This window comes from Plecotus auritus, assembly GCF_963455305.1.
Source record: "Plecotus auritus genome assembly, chromosome: 3".
Lineage (NCBI taxonomy): Eukaryota > Metazoa > Chordata > Mammalia > Chiroptera > Vespertilionidae > Plecotus > Plecotus auritus.
The window spans coordinates 199,236,678-199,257,117 of NC_137772.1; the positions used below are offsets into that span (position 1 = coordinate 199,236,678).

Below are 20,440 nucleotides of genomic sequence, written 5' to 3' on the forward strand. Positions count from 1 at the left end.
GCCAGGCTGAGGGACCACCCTCCACTGAGTGCATGAATTTCATGCACCAGGGCTCTAGTATATCTTACCTAATAATAGACAAACATGTAAATTGACCGTACCTCCTCTATGCCACCAGCCAATCAGGAGTGATATGCAAATTAACCCAACAAAGATGGAAGTTAATTTGCATACACAGGTGCCAAGTGACAGGGGTGGGAGGTTTGCGTTGCCCCGCCCCTGGTCTCTCAGGGCCTCTGGGCAGTGTGGGAAGGCAGGGCCGGAGCGGAAAGAGGTGGCTCCGGGGCCCGAGCAGAAAGGAGCTGGGCCAGAGTGGTGCAGGCAGCCAGGGAAAGGAAAGCCCATTCTAGCACGAATCTTCGTGCATCAGGCTTCTAATATATATGTGTGTGTGTGTGTGTGTGTGTGTGTATGTGTGTATATATATATATATATATATATATATATGTATATATATATTTATGAATTAATGTTATTGCATTAATATTAAATTTCTTGGTTATGATAATGGTATTGTGGTTATTTAGAGATTGTCCTGTTCATAGGAAACATGTGGTGAAGTATACTGATATCTGCAACTTACCTTAAGATTGTTCAGAAAAAACACTGAGTGGTAGAGCTAAAGCAAATATAGTAAAATGTTAAAAATTAGTAAATCTAAATGAAAGACATATGAAGGTTCATTGTATTACTTTACACTTTTCCATAGGTTTGAAGTTTTTGAAAATACAAGTTGGGAAAAATAAAACTAAATGAAATTATTCTTTAAATTCTTTATTTCATACGTCCATTTCAGCAATATTGAAATAGGTTTCTCATACATGCACTCACTCTTTTTATAGGTTTAAAATATGAAATGGTGAATGAATATTACAAATTATAATCAAAATGTATAACCAAGTACTTTTAGAATAAGATAATAGATTTAAGAATTGTGTTAAATTTCTAGTGCAAATGTAACACAAGAGTAAAGGACATTGGTGATGTTAAGATTCAGTCTAGGTTCCCCCATCTTAATTTCTCTGCTCCCTCCCACTTAGAATCTTAAAAAGTTTTCATTATAAATTGGAAATACAGAATTCTTAGAAAATAATAGGGTGATGAGTTGTATGATTCTCCTTACAGGTACAATCTAGTCTTCAGCAATCTGTAAGCCATTGACAAAGTAACTCCATATCCAACAAAAAAAGCCAAACCACGATTTGGCTGGGGAAGGGGTAACAAATATGAAATTGTATGGTAGATCCGTGCTCCAACAAAGATTCTGAAGTGCAGGATAGCTGTAGAGAGATCTGGACCACTTAAGGAATATAGAAGGCCAATCCCAAGAAATGGCACAATATTTTCAAGGTCATTCAGGTGGGCCCTGTGGAAAAAGATGGCTAGTAAAACACTAATTTTAAAATCAGCAGAAACATATTCATTTCCCCCTCTCCTCTACAACTAAACGTGTGTTAATGAATCTGAAAAATGCAAAGACAGATCCGTTTTATTTCTCTCAAATTGCCTTGCTTCCTTACCTACCTGGTTTTTATTTAGAAGGACTCATTATTTTTGTTTCTTTTTATTTTTAGTGTATCTCAGCATATAACAGAGAAGACACTTAACACTTGCAAGAATATTAAAACTGTATCTATATAGTAAATCTCACTTTATTTTTGTAGATATGAAATACTGTTTCTTACAGGGTTCATACAATAGCAATTCAAGATTCTTCTTATAAAAACTCTTCCTCCCAAAGCAAGATAATCCTTTTGGTTATGATCTTTCTAAAGACTTTCCCTCACTTCTGCTAGTTTTACTGAGACAATCCTTGCTCACTCACCCTAACCACAGGTTGCAAAGAATTAATTTACCAATTTAATACCAAGAATCTCATGCTCTCAACATCCAAATAGCAGAATATATAACTAGCCTTTCAAATATGGGTAAGACCTGAGCCAGTGTATCCTCAACTTACAAAAAGAAAATTGCTAAGTGAGGGGGCAAAGGAGAAAGAATAAACAAAAATGACAATACAGAGAAAGATATGTTTCCTAAATTTTATCTTTATACCACAGCTAGAAGAAAAAAGCACAATTTAGCCACAAGTTTTCCTCCAATTCATGGCACCTTGGGTTTCTCTGGCAGGAATGTGAATACAAGGCACATCTATTACTGACTTGATATTTTTTAAGCACTTAATTTTAAAATCTGATGTTCCTATAAGTCTCCAGAATTAAAAATTACTGCAGAATCTAGAGTAAAAATAAAGATTTTATAGAGTTTACCAGCTATTGATACATATTTCAAAATGAAAAATATGCCCTGACTGGCTTGGCTCAGTGGATAGAGCGTCGGCCTGCGGACTGAGGGGTCCCAGGTTCGATTCCGGTCAAGGGCATGTACCTTGGTTGAGGGCACATCCTCAGTGGGGGGTGTGCAGGAGGCAGCTGATCAATGTTTCTCTCTCATCGATGTTTCTAACTCTCTATCTCTCTCCCTTCCTCTCTGTAAAAATTAATAAAATATATTTTTTTAAAAATGAAAAATATTTCTGCTTTATGTTACTCTTTTCTTTTAGAAAAAAAAATAGAATAGTGGCCTATTGTGTACTCAATTATTGTCCTGTTTTTTCCTTCCTCCTGTTTTCCACAGATTGTATCTAAGGTTGCCTGACAGAAATGATGACACATAAAGGTATAAAGAAGGTGACAGTAATCAAGAGAAGTAATGGTTTTGAAAGATTTAAATAAAGAATTACTTGTTTCTACATAAAAGCAAAGGCAGAAAGATATGAATGTTCCTGTCCCCTTTTTCATGGAACCACCCAAGGGCTCCTGAGAGTAAAGTGGGCAAGAAAGGATGGAAAGACCATTTTCTACTAAAGAAGGGCCTGCTTCACCAATGACATCAGGGGATTTATTTGGCCCTCTGAATTCTGCTGAACCACAGATAAATCTTCACCGCCAATCGTGGGCATGTTAGTTTTCTCCTTCACAACATTCCAAAAGGACAGATATTTCGAATTTGGAGAAGACACCGCCCCTGCCTTTACACTTTAGCTGCTCCACGTCACTGGTATCTTCCTGGAGGGAGCTATACATACATCTGTGCCCAGCTTTATAGTTGCTGCATGAGGGACAGGGCCCTGGATCACGTGGCTTCCATCCTATAAACTGTGTTGGGGGAAAACTGGATTTTCAAAGGCAAAAGAATGAAACTAGACCTTATCTTACACTGTATAGAGAAATCAACTCAAAATGGATTAAAGGCTTGCATGTATGATCTGATACCATAAAACTTGTAGAAGAAAGCAAAGCATAGAGGTTAATCTCCTTGACATGGCAATGATTTTTTTTGGGGGGGGGGGAGTGGGGAGAACAAAAGAAAAGGCAACTAAAGCAGATAAAACAAACAAACCCACAGGTGGAACTATATCAAACTAAAAAATTTCTGCTCAGCAAAAGAAACTCAATGAAATGGAAATGCAACCTAATTGGAGAAAATATTTGCAAACCACATTATCTGAAAAGGGGTTAATATTCAAAATACAAGGAACTCATACAACCCAATAGCAAAAAAACAACAAAAACAACAACAACAAAAACACAAATAACTCAAACTTAAAATTAGAAAAGGACTTGAATAGACATTTTTTTCAAAGAAGATACAAATGGCTAGTAGGTACATGAAAAGTTGCTCAACAACACTAATCATCAAGGAAATGCAAATCAAAACCACAATGAGTTATCAACTCACATCTGTTAGGCTGGTTATTATCAAAAAGACAAGAAATAACAAATGATGGTGAGGATGTGGAGAAAAGGGAACCCTTGTTAAACTGGTATAGCCACTATGGGAAACAGTGCAGAGGTTCTTCAAGAAATTAATAATAGAACTACTATATGATCCAACAATCCCACTCTGCATGTATATTCAAAGGAAAATAAAGTATTGTCTTAAAGAGAGGTGTGTAGTCCCATGTTCATTGCAGCATTATTCATGACAACCAATTTATGGAAAAAATCTGTCTGGCAATGAAGGAATGGATAAAGAAAATGTGATATACATACTGTGAAATGTTATTCAGCCTTAGAAAAGGAAAGCCTGTCATTTGCAACAACTTAAAGAAACCTGGAAGGCATTATGCTAAGTAAAATAAGCCAGACAGAGAAAGACAAATATTGTATGGTGTCACTTATATGGGGAAAATCTAAAAATGAAACAAAGTCAAACTTATAGAAATAGAGTAGAAGTGGTTGCCAGGGGTTAGGTGTGAAAGGAGATAGTAAGGGGAGTTTCGTAAAAGGGTACAAACTTTCAGTTAAAATATGAATAAAGGACTTAGCCAATTTGGCTCAGTGGATAGAGCATCAGCCTGCAGACTGAAGGGTCCAAGGTTCGACTCCGGTTGGGGGCACATGCCCAGGTTGAGGGCTTGATCCCCAGTGGGAGGCGTTTAGGAGGTAGCCAATCAGTGATTCTCTCTCATCATTGATGTTTCTGTCTCTCTCTCCCTCTCCCTTCCTCTCTGCAATCAATAAAAGTATATTTAAAACAAAAATGATGAATAAGTTCTGAGGATAGAATGCAGAATGTATTACATGATGACTATAGCTGATAACACTGTACTGCATAACTGAAATTTGCTGAGAGTAGGACTTAAATGTTTTCACACAAAACAAAAACAAAAACGGGGGTAAGGGGAGTAACTGAGTGAGGTGATAGATGTGTTAATTAATCTAATGGGGGGAATACTTGCACAATAGATATGTATACCAAGTCATAATGTTGTATATCTTAAATGTCTTCCAATTTTATTTGTCAATTATACCTCAGTAAAGCTGATTTTTTTTTTATTTTCCTGACTTTATGAAAAAAATTAAGAAAAATACCCCCAGAATAAAATTCAATGTGCTTTTTAAAATCAGTATATTAATTGTATTGTTAGGAAGCTGTGTAGATGATATCTTGGCTTATTGCTTTTCATTGTTCACTGCATTCTCAGTACATTAAACATAATATCTATAAAGGAAAGAGAGGAGAGATATATCCCACATTTATATTTTGAATCTTATGCAAAAGTACCTAGTTCTTCATCCTTTTACATAAGTTGACAATTTCACCTCTGGAGAAAGACAACAAAATTGTAAGAATCTACCATTCTCATTTTACCTCTTACCTATCATTAGTTTTGATATATTCCTACACAGAACAAAGTCATTAATCCCAAGAAAGTGCAGAGAAATATAGCAAAATTGGCACTAGGTGTAATTACAATGATAGCTGAAGACTTCTAGATCCCTAATTTTCTGTAATTACTATATGGACTAAGTACGATGACTGACTTTTCATCTTTCTTCTTCAAAACCCCAACACCCTCACTGAATTCCTTGACCAAAATTCATTGACCAAGTAAACAATTTCAGGAGATAGTGGGTTTACCTTCGTACACGTTCTACTCTGTCATCAACCCGAAGGTACTTCTTGGCATTTTCTCCTTTGCCGAAGCTTGCACAGTCTTCCGGGTTGGCAAAAACCTATTCCAAATACCAAGAAAATATCTTTCAAATACCAGATAACATTGCGGTATTCTAAGTTATTTTCATTTAGAATGGCCCTATGGAATAAAAATTTGGAGCAATAGATCGAACACAGGAGGAGAGGAGAGCATCTATAGCTTAAATCTGAATTTTTATTAACTGCAAAATTTTTTTGAAAAGGGAGGCATAAATAAGAACTTCAATAAAAAGCAATGTATAACAATAGTGAAAAGGCAGCAAAATGGAAAAGAGGGCTTAATTCTAAGTCATCTAGACTATTATTATGGTGAACTGGCATTTTTTCATAGTGGTGTTCAGGCACCTTCTCTCAAGGGCATTAACATTTCCAACTGATTGCTCACCTGAAAGTCAAGGTTTACTTGCTAAAGATATTAGAAGAGCAAGGGGCAATAAATGTATTCTGTACTTTGCTAGAATGTGTGTACCTCTTTTTCTTCTTCTGAATTAACTAAAACTTCAGGTTGAATAATATAGTGAAATATAAGTAGCTGATTACATTCCTACAAATACATGTTCGGGCAGTGGTCGGTAAACTGCGGCTCGCGAGCCACATGCGGCTCTTTGGCCCCTTGAGTGTGGCTCTTCCATAAAATACTACGGCCTGGGCGAGTCTATTTTGAAGAAGTGGCGTTAGAAGAAGTTTAAGTTTAAAAAATTTGGTTCTCAAAAGAAATTTCAATCGTTGTACTGTTGATATTTGGCTCTGTTGACTAATGAGTTTGCCGACCACTGTAATCTAGGGCATATGCTTGTGTATTTCTTTCTATAATTATTATGCTATTTGAAATGATTTCCCCATTCCTTAAAACTTACGTGCACTTTAAAAATATTTAAGTATAGTCCATTGTTTAATAATTTATAGTAAATTAATGAATAAAAACACAAAGTATAAAATTAGCCTCAATTTAAGCTCAGAAATCTCATAAATATTATATTTTTCCTAATGTGATATGAGTATTTGTTCCAGATAAAGATGCTGAGGAGATCTGATGGGCAGGAATGTGATAGAGCATCACCTCTTGAGGTCAGGGCTGCCCATCTTGGTCCTAGCCAATACGTGAATTTTGAGTCAGTAAATAATTGTATTATAATGGAAAGTATGTGAGATTTGAGTTTAAACAAATATGAATTTGCACCTCAGCCTCACTCTGCACTGATTTGAAACCTTGCGTAAGCTTTACTCCTCTGACTTTCAGCTCCTCAGCTATAAAGTGAGGACACTAATGAGGATCTCACATGATTATGTAAACTGATTCCATGATCTGATACATGCAAAGAGCACCATGACTCCTGCCACACATCAGCAGCACTCTGCAAATTCGAATTCCTTGGTCCTTTTCTCATAAGACGGGGTACATTTCTGCTGTCCCTGGTGCCACTGTGCTTCTGGAGGATGAGGGCACCTGGTAGGAGGCAGCTATTGTATAGCCTGCTGCTCCAACACCTGGTCCCATTAGAGAGTTAAACACATGATAGGTATTTGCCCCATTAAAATGCAAATATCCTTGGGGAAGGAATTACACCTAAAGACAGTACAAGGAAATACCTTAGGAAGGACTATGACCTGTAGTTAAAAGCAAGGCTCTGGAGGACAAAACCCGGGACAGGCACTGAGAGAGAAATAGGTGGTTTTCCTGAAAAAGAAATTGCTAAATAGGCAGGGACCACACCAATGAAAGTCGTCTCACTTTGTGGAGGTAGATTTGCTCAACTCTCCTTGCTGTGTTGTCATACTCCTTACTGGAATACAGGATTGTGCTCCAAATCTTTCTACCACTTTCCCCCAGGCCTCCAGTTTTGCTCTGTGTTTTTTTAAAATAATAATTATAATGCTGGGTATTAATAGTATTCATTTAAGAAATCAGAAATATACAAAATTCAAATGCCTTATCCTACAAGAAGCTACTATGGGAATAACTTAAATTTTGTCCCCAAAGGCATATCCTGACCTGTAACAGAGATGAAATTACCAGTTAATTGTCTGAAAAATGACTATTTCATTAACTCCAGTTGGCAAAATTAACTTCAAAATCACAGATAGTTTCCTTGAAAACTTTGATACTCCAGAAATCTCAGATGCTGAAGCAGCATGACAAAAGGTAAAACACACAATGAAAAAAACCATTTACTAGTTCCTGGGGGAAAACACCTGTTTCATAAATATATTAAATCCATCTTATCAAATGACGGCATATTTCATTTGCAGCATTAAACAATGTGCCAATGGACTTTACCAAGAAAAAAGGAAATTAAGAAAATTGCTTTTCAGAATTCCAACTCTTAAAAGTAAAAAAAATTCCTTCAAATTTCTTACCTTTCTTGTTATTCTATAGAATGCAGTTGCAGTACTCATAAACATCATTTTTGAAAGAACAATCGTCGTATAGGAGGCAAATGCCATTAATACTTCATTTTCCATTAGCTGGGCAAGGTCAACCATTTTTTCAACTCTGATCTGGAATTATAGACAAGATTTTAAAAAGCAGACATAAATACCCCAAATACCTTGATGGGCACTTGATATAGAGTACTAACCATACTGTTCTTTCAAATATCTTGGGTTATTTACAGAAGAAATAATCATTTAATTTTTCTAAAATTTCAAAATAAGCAGTATTATTTTCTTCTAGTTCTATGTCATTAAATTTGAAGACATCAAATGAGTAGAATGAAAATGAAAATGTAAAGGCATTACAAGATAAAATAAACAGGCAAAATACTGTAAAGATAGATTAAAGTCATATTTTTATATCAAGATGAACCACAAGTTGGACACAAAAGACCAGAGTTCATGGATTGAGCTCTTTAGAAATGTCAAATTATATAATAGTAATACCATTAATGTTTGATTAGGAATTCCTAATTTCTTATATATGTTTTGCTTTAGAAACCAAACCTACAGCTTTTTGTCATTTCAGTAGTACTCAAGATCTCAAGTTCCAAAAATTCCAATTCTACCAATTAGTTATTAACCTTGGTTGAGAGATTTGGCCTCTCTAAGGCTAAATTTCTTCACTTATAAGATGGGACTTGTAATAGTTCCTAACTTATTGGGTTGTTGTCAGGATTTAATTGATAACATATACTTAGTACAGCACCTCGCCCATTAAAAACCCTCAATAAAATTTATTACAGCCTTATCATGATCATCACTATCACCATGATCATGGTCATCATTATTACCAACGCAAATGAAGATAAAGAGGCAGGATAATGGAGCCAAACATAAGATAGGCTTGCAAATGCAAGGTGGAAAATTGGCATTTATGCTACTTTCATGGAAGGAATAAGGGAAGGAGGATTAGCTTTACATAACTTTTTAGGTTACTTCACATGCCGTGTCTACTTCTATCTAAAAGATATCAAGAGTAAATTGAATGGAACTATCTTAGTCTAGAGTTGGATGTATAATTGGGAATGTACTCAGGAGGAAAGCTAAGGCACACTAGTGATACTAAGTCAAAGTGGGTACGGATTTAAGGTAAATCTTAAAATTTAAACTCCTCACATGATCTGATAGTCATAATTTTTAACTTCTTTGTGTTCTGTTATCACTCTGCTATCTGCTTCTTCTATCGCTTTCACATAAACACACATCTTTTCTCATACCCAAGCTTAGACACTATTTAATGGAGTGCAGTCTCTTCTACATGAAGTTCATTCCTGCCTTGAAAATTCAACGCCTGTATGTAATTATACTAGATCAACCTCTGTCAAATTCTAATCATTCTCTCCACCTACCAATAATCTATAAATTTATATATCTTTCTCTACTCTGTTACTGGTCATATAGTTGTCTATGTGCTACTGATGAATGTGATATAAATCACATAACAATATACATAGACTAGAGGCCTGGTGCATGAATTCGTGCACCAGTGGGGTCCCTAGGCCTGGCCTGCAGGATCAAGCCGAAACCAGCTCTCCAACATCACCCAAGGGGTCCCAGATTGTGAGAGGGTGTAGGCCAGGCTGAGGGACCCCACCGGTGTATGACTGGGTTTGGGGGGAAACGTGGGAAGTTGACCAGCTGGGGAGGGACTGTGGGAGGGCTCCAGGGTGTGTCCAGCCTGTCTTGCTCAGTCCTAATCAGATGGACCCCAGCAGCAATCTAACCTACCAGTCAGAGCATCTGCTCCCTGGTGGTTAGTGAACATCATAGTGACTGGTTGACCAGTCGACTGTCTGCCCCCTGGTGGTCAGTGCACATCATAGCAAGCAGTTGAGCGGCCTTAGCATATCATTAGCATATTATGCTTTGATTGGTTGAAGGCCAACTGGTCAACTGGACACTTAGCATATTAGGCTTTTATTATATAGGATATTTAATTTTATGTGTCACTGTGAGTCCAACTATGCCATGTACTTTATGGGCATTGCCTTACATAATCTTTGTACCTCTAATGTTAAAATCCTCATAACTAGATCCATTTTACATTTGAAGACAATGGGAATTAGATATGTTAAGCAGGCAAGTTGGAGTACAAACACATGTCTCTGACCACACATCTCACACATGAACCACACCACACTGTCACCTTCAAGAGATGGCAAACTGCTTCATTCTGATTCAACACTGACTGAATGTGTACTCTGTGGCTGGCACTGTTGGTGCCCCTTATATCTGTTACCTTCTTTCCTCTTCCAATTATGTTACAAGGGGGCATTATTATTCCCATTGTGCAGATGAACCAAAGTTGCCTAAGTAACCCCTATTTTAAAGGGTAAGCCAAAAAAGGACTCAGATTTAGGCAAACAGAAATGATATATTCTAGTTAAAAAGAACAAAAACAAATACATATGATAAATTAATTCACCTCCACAAGTCTTGAAAGCACAGTATGTGAGATAAATTCTCTGTGCAAGGTAATACTTTTAGTAACATTAAGCTGCACTTGTCCTAAGTGCTGAGGGGGGAAAGCCAGGAATAGGCTGCCCTATCCTTCAGAGCTAAGTAATTAGCTTAATAAGGGAACCCGAAGTCCTATGCTTCTGGAAAGAGATCTGAAATACTGAGGAAGTCCTTTTCTTAAAAAATTAAGACAATTTTATCCAGTAGAAAGTGTTGCTATTTAACAATAATTTTAAAACTATAACAGCAGGTTTCTACTAATGTTCCCAGAATGAAAAAATAATATTTATCAATGAATAAAAGTTAAGAGAATGTTCTCTCCTTGGTGAAAATTGGTATGGGAAGAGAGAAAGTGGAAGCCTTCCAGAACTGTTGGGAAAAGAACACACAGATATCAGCAGTTGGAGCACGCAGGCAATGGGAAGCTTCTTCTTTCAATGTGAACAATATATTGAGGGTGCACTTCACACAGTTTCTCAATCACCAAAAATGTGGCTTAACTCCTCAGGCCTGTGGTTTTGGGAGATCAGCCAACATACAGTCTCTGATGTCACACCCTGTTTATGTAAGTCTTTGACTCACCTCTCTGGGACCAACATCTTCTACTACCAACATACCCAAGGGCCAGGTGAGGAGGAGTAGAGACACAGGACACAGGAGTCATTTGTAGCATGAGAGAAGGTGCTGCTAGTCTAGACTTTTTTTTTTTTTTTTTTCCAAAGCTGATTTGCCAATAAGTTGCCTTGAGCCTACATCATGACTGGGCACTGCACTCAATGCAAAATTACTGAAAAAGTTTTGGAGGAAAAAGTCACCAGGAGAAAGGAGGGCAGTATACACTAGTAGTAATAAGAGGGTAAAATGTGAGATGATTTGAGTATTTTAGGAATGAAGTGGAAATAATCGAAGTAAGCAAAGCAAAATCTGAAACTTGGTTATAAATTACAGAAAACAAAGAATTACAATGTATAGTGTGTTCCTTTTATTGGCCATCATTGGTTGACATAACAGAGAATGTCTCAATCTGCCTCACCAGAGAGAGGGCTCAGTCCCCTCCTATGGATGTGTCTGCCTTTGAGAGAACAAAGGGCAGAGAGAGTGTGGAGCACACACAGACTCTGGAGCCAGGCTGGAGGTCAGGTGGATCTCAGCTCTGTCACTTCCTAGCTGTGATTTCACTTCTTCAGGGCCTACTTACCTTACCTGTAAAATGAAATTAGTAACACTTCCTACCTCACAGGAATCTTGTGAGCATTAAATGAGTCATGTGTAAAGTGCTGAGGAAAGTACTGGATCTGGGAAGTGCTCTATAAGCATTGGGTAAATAAGCTCCTACTTTAGCACTGTTCTGGGCATCAAGCATATAATTTTAGGGTTTTCCAGGATCTTTACATTATCTCACTTGATTTGGAAAACTCTACTACAGTCAAAGCACCTAATATTTGTCTCCACCTTTAACATATAAGGAAATTGAGGCCCAGAGAGGTAGAGGGACTAATTTGACCCAAATTCACAATTGAGGAACCAACACTGGAACCCAGTTTTCTCAAGTGTTTAACTCGGGTCTGGTTAAACACCTTCAGGCTGACAATTCAAGATTACTCTGGTCTTTTGGGAGAATTTTTCTGTCAAATGCCACCCCTATCCCAGTTGAGTTTTCATCTCCCAACTGAAAAATATTCTGCTTATCTTTACAGGTTCTTAGCCAAAAAGAGCAAAGTTCTTTTATTCATGGTCGCCTCTCTATGTCAATATTGTGAAATACACAGAAAAATCTGGGAACACATCCTCAGGGCCATGACTCTGCAATTTTAGACTTTCTGAAGCCAACAGAAGGCTACCCATGAGATAAGGCAAAAAGGTAATCGAGGGCCCTTCTGTTACTGTTTATGTAAGTTCTAGAATTTCCTGAACAGATTGAGGTGACTGCAGACTTGGTCTCCTATGATTCAGAGTCCAGGTACTGGGAGGAAATTGCTGGTTGCTGGTGGCTGGTGGGGCAGCGGGCGGGGGGGGGGGGGGGGGGGGGGGGGGGGGGGGGGGGGGGGGAATGTGGGGTGAAGCTGTTCTCAGGGGGGTTGACTTCCTTTTCCAACCTCAGAGATTAAAAAGCTCCACTCTAAAAGCAAACCCTTAGAAGAATGGCACTTGTCTGTCACAGAGCAATATGCAAATGTGGACCAATTGCCATTTTAAAAAGTGACTCGAGATAGTCAACATGCAATAGTCCTTTTTTTTTTTGGACACAGCAAAGCCCTCACACAACCCTATCTCCCAGGCCATAAGCCCCCGGGGAAGGCAAAGGAGTGTCTAGCTGGGTATTCACAGCAGCCCAGGGCCCTGAGAACTCCAGGCTGTTAGCTGGGCGCCTGGGAAAGTTTCCCTCTGACCATAAACAATGCTTGATTACAGCCCACTTGGCGCTCTCTCCGACAGAAAGCAGGGACAGGAACAAGGACAACGTAACAATGGTGGCGGGACGGGACTAGCAAGAGGCCTCGAAACTTTTTCAAAGGAAGTGGGAAAATGGAAGACAGTCTTCTCTCCACCCCGCCCCACCCCGCCCCCAACACGTCCAGTCCCGAGATAACAATAATCTCTGAGGCCTTCACTCCCAAAGAAGGTCCCCTTCTCGTTTACTCCTTCCACATGGCTTCCCCCTCCAGGTTGGGGGGTGGAGAGCCTTCTAGGGCGTTCCATCCTTAGCCTGCCAGTCAACCGGCCATAAAAATATCACAGGGTCTAACCCAGTGGTCGGCAAACTGCGGCTCGCGAGCCGCGGTTTGCCGCTCTATTGACTAATGAGTTTGTCGACCACTAGTCTAACCCATGTCCTCCTGCACTTTGCAATTTAATTATTTTTATATCACAGGATCTAACCCATGCCCTCCTGCACTTTGCAATTTAATTATTTTTATATCACAGGGTCTAATCCAGGGCCTCCTGCACTTGGTGGTGGTTGTTATTATTACTGTTTTAAACGTGCTGAGGTTTCTCTGCCTATCAGTAGGTCCAAAGGCCAGTGTGACCAAGAAATAGAGTCGCTTTGGGACTTTACACCCTTGGGGTGAACAGAAGTTGCTTAAACTGCGGCGACTTCGTATGCATTACTACGACTTGCAGGTACTTTGTATACCCCCAAAGTTCAAGGGGGCGGGGGGGGGGCTTTCAAAGTGGATGAGAATAAGGAGTAAATCACCACTTAAACATGAAAAGATGCCTCCAGTTTCCTTCCTGGAGTTGGACAACAGGAAACTTTACCTGCAAGGGTGCAGGAGCACAACTCCCTTTCAGGAGGGACCAACTGAACAGCAAAGAGTCAGCAGCTAAATGGAGCGAAGAAGTTGCAGACTGGCGGAGACTTCTCCAGCCTCCAGCCGCCATCCACCTTCCCCTTCCGGCCCCCCACCCTCTCCACAGCCTCTCCCTCCGCACCCCCTCCCGGCACGTACCGTGGATCCCGTGGATCGCAGCAGGAGCGAGGCAGCAAACCTGTCCCCGCAGGCGGGTGGCTGAACTGGGGGGACTTGCACTGCGCGCGGGCGGACCGGACGCCGGCGCCACGCCCACTCTGGCTAATTTCCTATTAATTTGCTCTCCATCGCTTAAAGCAAGACTCCCAGCCTCGGCAAGTCCCGCCCCTAAATCGCCAGACTTTTCTTTCCCAGAGTAACCACCGCCTACTGGTTCCCCTCTTTGAACACTTGTATTTGGCGCCTGCAGCCAGCAGCTCTCCCTCTTGAAATGCCATTTGTCCTATTCAGTGGGGCGGGGACGTTAGCGATTGAGTGGGAATGCTGAATCCTACATTTCAAGTGTGGGAATGGGAAAGCAAGGCAAAGGCGGTTAACTTTTATTTAGTTGGAAACATTGTAAAAAGATCTCAATGTGGAGTCTTGAAAATATTAAAAGCTTTAGAGAACATGTAAATCTCAAGGGGGAAATACTCATTAGAAGTCATTGATAACATTATGTTCCCTTGAACTTCACTTGTCCTGCCACCTTTGCAAGGCAAAGGCTGGCTTGGACACATGTAAACATTTAATAAATCTCACGGATATTGTTCCAAATCTGTGATCGCAGACAACTTGCTTCCTCACTCAGTCCCCTTAGGTTCAGAATCCAAAGCGGAAGTGGAGATTATATTTCAGTTCATTACACAATCAGTTTAGTATGCCTTTTACGGGGACATTTGGGGAATGCATTAGGAAGGCAAATCTACTTTAACATCCACATCTACATTAAGGGTATTTCCAAGCTTCCTAACCCCACAATGTTTATGGGTCTAGCTCCCAAGGTTTATCTAAAAATGTTTAAGGATTTATGTTTTCAATCTATGTAACTTCTCTCCTGGTAATACTTCTCACACATTTACCACCTGCTATGTGTGGTATGTTACCTCTTTCTTTTTAGTCCTAATGTTACCTCCTTTAGGCTTTAAGGAGTGCTCCCATAGCTAGCTGTCTTGAATTTGATTGACAAGTCCAAGCTCTACCCCCCCCCCCAAAAAAAAAAATAAATAAATGAAAAAGGAAGTAAGATTTAGCAATTTGCTTTAGGACAGAGGAATTAATCACAGATCTGAGAACAATTTCTATATAAGCATATCTGTACATAATGGGAAATCTAGCATCAGAACACATTAGTGCTTCATTTTCATGTCTGGATATTTTGAAAACTGTATTTACTCTCCTACCTTGTTAAAGGACATGGGAACCTGGCTGTGACACTAACTTGAATAGGGCAGGATTTGAGGTAAATATGTTAAGAATTCTCACCACAGGAGTTTAATACTACAAGCATTTAAAAGACTCTTTTCATTCATTTATTGTAAGGTAATATGACCCAAATCTTACGGATAACTTTATAGAAAAGGTACAGGCAGCTAAAACAAATAATTGGCTTTTCAAAGTTCCAGATGAGCAGTTTTTTTGTTTGTTTGAAATATATTTTTGTTTGAAATTGATTTCAGAGAAGAAGGGAGAAGGGAGAGAGAGAGAGAAACAAAAGTGATGAGAGAGAGAGAATCATTGATCGGCTGCCTCCTGCCCGCCCCCTACTGGGGATAGACCCAGGAACCTGGGCATGTGCTCTTGACCAGAATCGAAACCAGGACCCTTCAGTCTGCAGGCCGACACTCTATCCACTGAGCCAAACCAGCTGGGGTTCCAGATGAGCAGTTTTAACATGCTTCTGAAAAGAAAAGGAGCACCTGACTCATCTGATGCTCACTTATAAAATGTATTCAAACCTAATGAATCAATGAATAAATACTGAGTTCCTGCTACCAATGAACAATGATTGCCTATCTGTTATATATCTGACACTGTCTTTGGTATAATATTAGCACTTGACTGTAATCAATTTACTAAACAGCCATTTATGAAGTAAATTCAAGGCGCTTGGCTTGATGCTAAAATCTGAAACCAAGGTAAATAAAATCAGTTAATTGTGCTCGAAGAGTTTCAACTGAGTAAAACACAAAAGCCAAAAGAGTAAACAGTTGCCACTAAACTTGAGGAAGAAAAGATTTCAATTTAAAAATGAGAATGAAAAGTGGGGGAAGAACTAGGCCCTAGGGCAATAACAGGGAAAAGGCTGTAAAAGAATTTACACTCTCTATTCATCTTTGATATATGCTCTTTAATCAGTGAAGAAGAGAAAGAGTTACTTGGCTTGCTTTAGTTTGGATAAAAGGAAAGTTTCAGACTTTGAACCCTTCTCCTCACCACCATTTGAAGCCTATATGGAAATCTATCAGGGACACTGGATCCAAGCTTTGGGACAAATAATTCCCTAGTAAATATTAAGCCATCTAAAAAGGCATTAATGTGGGCTGGGGATAGCAAAGGTCATCTGTTCAGCAAAGAGTAGCTGCCACAACAAAGACAAAGGAGATCAAATTAGAAAGACCTGGAAGAATAAAGCATTAGAAGTCTAGTAGTTCTTGCCTTTTAAAAACTAGACAAAGAGAAATATCAAAAAGGAGTGCCATCATCACTAGACTAGGTTTCCAGGAAGTAGGAAGGAATCAGGCACTACAACTATGATCCTTTTAATTATCTTAGACCTTTATGTCCCTGAAATACAGATTAGGTGTCCCCACAATCTTGAAACTAAGGGTGCATACCCTTCTTGGAGATTTCAGAAAACATGTTTTCAAATTAAGACAAAAAGTAAAATAAAAAAATGCAACTTTCTAAACATACAGTTATTATTTTAGAATTATAATCTATGTTAAAGGTATACTAGATTGTTCATCTCCCCCAACAGCCCTATAAGGGAGTTCTTATTTTTCCTATTTGATAGGTAAACTAGAGGCCCAGTGTATGAAAATTCATGCACTGGAGGGAGAGGGGCCTCAGCCCAGCCTGCCCCCTCTCACAGTCAGGGAGCCCTCAGGGGCAGGAGGCGACCCAGGAGATCAGGGGAAGGCGACGCCCTCATCACACCTCTGCTGCTGCCACTGCTGGCAGTGCAAGCCTAGGCCTGCCCTGGTTACCTGAGCCTTGGGCCGGCCCTAGGCAGCTGGGCAGCTGCCATCTGAGGCTTGCCTGCACCTCGGCCGGTCCTGCTTGCCTGAGCTTCAGTCAGTGGGGGGTGCAGGAGGACCCGAGGCCCACATCGGGGCTGAGGGGACTCCAGCAGCAGGCGCGCGGAGCAGCTGGCCCCACCCCTGCTGTGGGTCCCGCCACCTTGTGATGGTGTGACAGTCAATGTGCATATTACCTCTTTATTATATAGGATACTCTGAGATCCAGAATAATTTGGAAGTTGTACTAACTTCAAAAATAAATTCTGGCCCTAGCTGATTTGGCTCAAGGGATGGAGCATGGGCCTACGGACTGAGGGTCCCAAGGGCACATGCCTGGGTTGTGGGCTCGATCCCCAGTAGGGGGCATGCAGGAGACAGCCAATCAATGATTCTCTCTCATCATTGATGTTTCTATCTCTCTTTCCCTCTCCCTTCCTCTATGAAGTCAATAAAATATATATATTTAGGAAAAAAAAAGAATGGAAAAAAATAAACTCTGAACCTAATACCTACCTGCAAAAAAAAAAAAAAAAAAAAAGTAGCCACATTGAGAAGACAAAGCTAGAAAAAATTATTATAAAACACATGAAGCAAATTCAAAGAATATGGTGTAGGATAGACAAGTAAGTCAAAAGAACAGATTAGGATCCAGACACAGAATCGTACCAATTGGTCAACTGATTTTCAGCAAAGGTGCCAAAGCAGTTCAATGGAGAAAGAAAAGTTTTCAACAACTGGATAGCCATGTGGAAAAATACTTCAAACCCTAGCTCACACCATACACTAAAATTAATTCAAGATGGACCATAGACCTAAAAGCTAACATTATAAACTTCTAGAAAAAAATATCTTCATGACCTTGGGGTAGGCAGAGATTTCTAATACCAGATACAAAAATCATCTATAAAAAAAATGATAAAATGTCCATACTACCCAAAGCAATCTATAGATTCAACGCAATCCCTATTAAAATACCAATGGCATAATTTCACAGATCTAGATCAAACGTTCCAAAAATTTATATGGAACCAAAAATTTATATGGAACTCTGAATAGCCACAGCTATCTTGAGGAAGAAGAACAAAGTTGGAGGGATCACAATACCAGATATCAAGTTATACTACAAAGCCACTGTACTCAAAACAGCCTGATACAGGCACAAGAACAATCATATAGATCAATGGAACAGAACAGAAATCGACCCAAGCCATTATGCTCAATTAATATTTGACAAATGGAGTCAAGACAGTCTCTTCAGTAAATGGTGTTGGGAAAATTGGACAGGTATATGCAAAAAAAAAAAAAAAAAGGAAAAGAAAAAGGAAACTAGACCACCAATTCCCACCATATACTACAAGAATAAACTCAAAATAGATAAAAGGCGTAAATGTAAATCATAAAAATCTTAGACAAAACCATAGGCAGCAAAATCTCAGATAGTTCTCATAGCAATACATTAATACATTTACTGATATATGTCCTAAGGCAGTGGTCGGCAAACCGTGGCTTGTGAGCCACATGCGGCTTGCGAGCTGCAGTTTGCCGCTCTGTTGACTAATGAGTTTGCCGACCACTGTCCTAGGGCAAAGGAAACTAAGGACAAAATAAACAAATGGGACTACATCAAAATAAAAAGCTTCTGCACAGCAAAAGAAACCACCTACAAAATGAAAAGAGAGCCTACTGTATGGGAGAACATATTTGCCAATGATGCATCCAATAAGGGGTTAATTTCCAAAATATTTAGGGAACTCATAGAAGAAAAACAATCCAATTAAAAAATAGGCAAAGGACCTAAATAGACACTTCTCCAAAGTGGACATACAGAAGACCAAAAGACATAAAAAATGCTCAAAGTCACTAATCATCTGAGAGATGCAAATTAAAACAACAATGAGGTATCACCTCATACCTGTCAGAATGGCTATCATCAACAAATCAACAAATGACAAGTGTTGGTGAGGATGTGGAGAAAAGGGAACCCTATTACACTGCTGGTGGGAATGCAGACTGGTGCAGTCACTGTGGAAAACAGTATGGGGTTTCCTCAAAAACTTAAAAATGGAACTTCTATTTGACCCAGTGATCCCACTTCTAGGAATATATCATAAGAAACCAGAAACACCAATCAGAAAGAATATATATGTGCCCCTATGTTCATAGAAGCACAATTTATAATAGCGAAGATTTGGAAACAGCCCAAGTGCTCATCAGCAAATTAGTGGATAAAAAAGCTGTGGTTCATTTAGAAAATAGAATACTATGCTGCTGTAAAAAAGAAAGAATTCTTACCATTTGCAACAACATGGATGGACCTGGAGAGTATTGGGCTAAGCAAAATAAGCCAGTCAGAGAAACACAAGTATCGCATGATCTCACTCATATGTGGATTATAATCCTACTAGAGGCCCAGTGCACAAAATTCGCGCACTTGGAGGGGGGGGGGGCATGTCCTGCAGCCCAGCCTGCAACCTCTCCAATCTGGGACCCCTTGAGGAATATCCAACTGCCGGGTTAGGCCCCCACAGGGATCGGGCCTAAATGGGCAGTTGGACATCCCTCTCACAATCCGGGACTGCTGGCTCCCAACTGCTCACCTGCCTGCCAGCCTGATCACCCCCTAACCACTCCCCTGCCAACCTGATCAATGCCTATCTGCTCCCCTGCTGGCCTCATTGCCCCCAACAGCCCTCCCCTGCCAGCCTGATTGCCCCCAACTGCCCTCCCCTGCCAGCTTGGTCACCCCTAACTGCCCTCCCCTGCAGGCCTGGTTGCCCCCAACTGCCCTCCCCTGCTAGCCTGGTTGCCCCCAACTGCCCTCCCCTGATGGCCTGGTTGCCCACAACTACCCTCCCCTGCTGGCCATCTTTGACCACATGAGGGCAACCATTTTGTGTGAGGGCGTGAGGGTCAATTTGCATGTTACCTCTTTATTATACAGGATATAATAAAAACATAGCATGCAAATTGTCCCCTCCACTGGGAGTTGTCTAGGACTTCGACCAGGGGTTGGGGCCGGCCGGGGAAAGGGAAGGGAGGCCCTGGCCGGCAGCTGGCAGCTGCTAGGAATCCTACCAATGCACAAATTTTGTGCACTGGGCCTCTAGTGAAAAAAAATACACTGATGAACAAAATAGATCCAGTGACATAGAAGCATGGAACAGACTGGCAAATCTCAGAGGGAAGGTGGAAAAGGGTGGGTGAGTGGGACAAGATCAATTAAAGAACTTGTATGCATATATGCATAACCCATGGACAAAGACAATAGAGTGGTGAAGGCATAGTGTGGGGGACAGGGGCAGGCTAGATTACATCAATGTGGGGGATAAAGGGGACATATGTAATACTTTTAATAGTAAAGATTTTAAATAAGAGAGAGAGAAAAGAAATCATTAAGAAAATGAATAGGCAAGCCACTCTATGGGAGAAAATATTCTCAATACATTTATCTAACAAAGAACTTATATGCAAAATATACCAAGAATACCTATAATAATAATTGAGACA

The 20,440-nt window shown here is 39.9% G+C and overlaps 1 protein-coding gene across 1 annotated transcript; it reads right to left on the bottom strand.

Annotated features, from left to right (window-relative positions):
• Positions 1 to 760: 760 nt before the first annotated feature.
• MGST1 (microsomal glutathione S-transferase 1) lies at positions 761 to 14,147 on the bottom strand. Its single transcript, XM_080660990.1, has 4 exons — positions 13,851 to 14,147; positions 7,861 to 8,001; positions 5,428 to 5,522; positions 761 to 1,366 (listed from the first exon to the last, which is right to left on the bottom strand). Exons 2-4 carry the CDS (start codon positions 7,984 to 7,986, stop codon positions 1,120 to 1,122), a joined length of 468 nt encoding a protein of 155 aa, XP_080517116.1. The 5' UTR covers positions 7,987 to 8,001; positions 13,851 to 14,147; the 3' UTR covers positions 761 to 1,119.
• Positions 14,148 to 20,440: the final 6,293 nt, after the last annotated feature.

Bases quoted from the DNA above. Each gene is read 5' to 3' on its own strand.
- MGST1 (XM_080660990.1), bottom strand. From the start codon at position 7,986: ATGGTTGACCTTGCCCAGCTAATGGAAAATGAAGTATTAATGGCATTT. The intron at 5,523-7,860 runs GTAAGAAATTTG...TATTTGGAATAG, and splicing joins TCTATAGAATAACAAGAAAG to GTTTTTGCCAACCCGGAAGA. The intron at 1,367-5,427 runs GTAAACCCACTA...CTTTTTCCACAG, and splicing joins AGAGTAGAACGTGTACGAAG to GGCCCACCTGAATGACCTTG.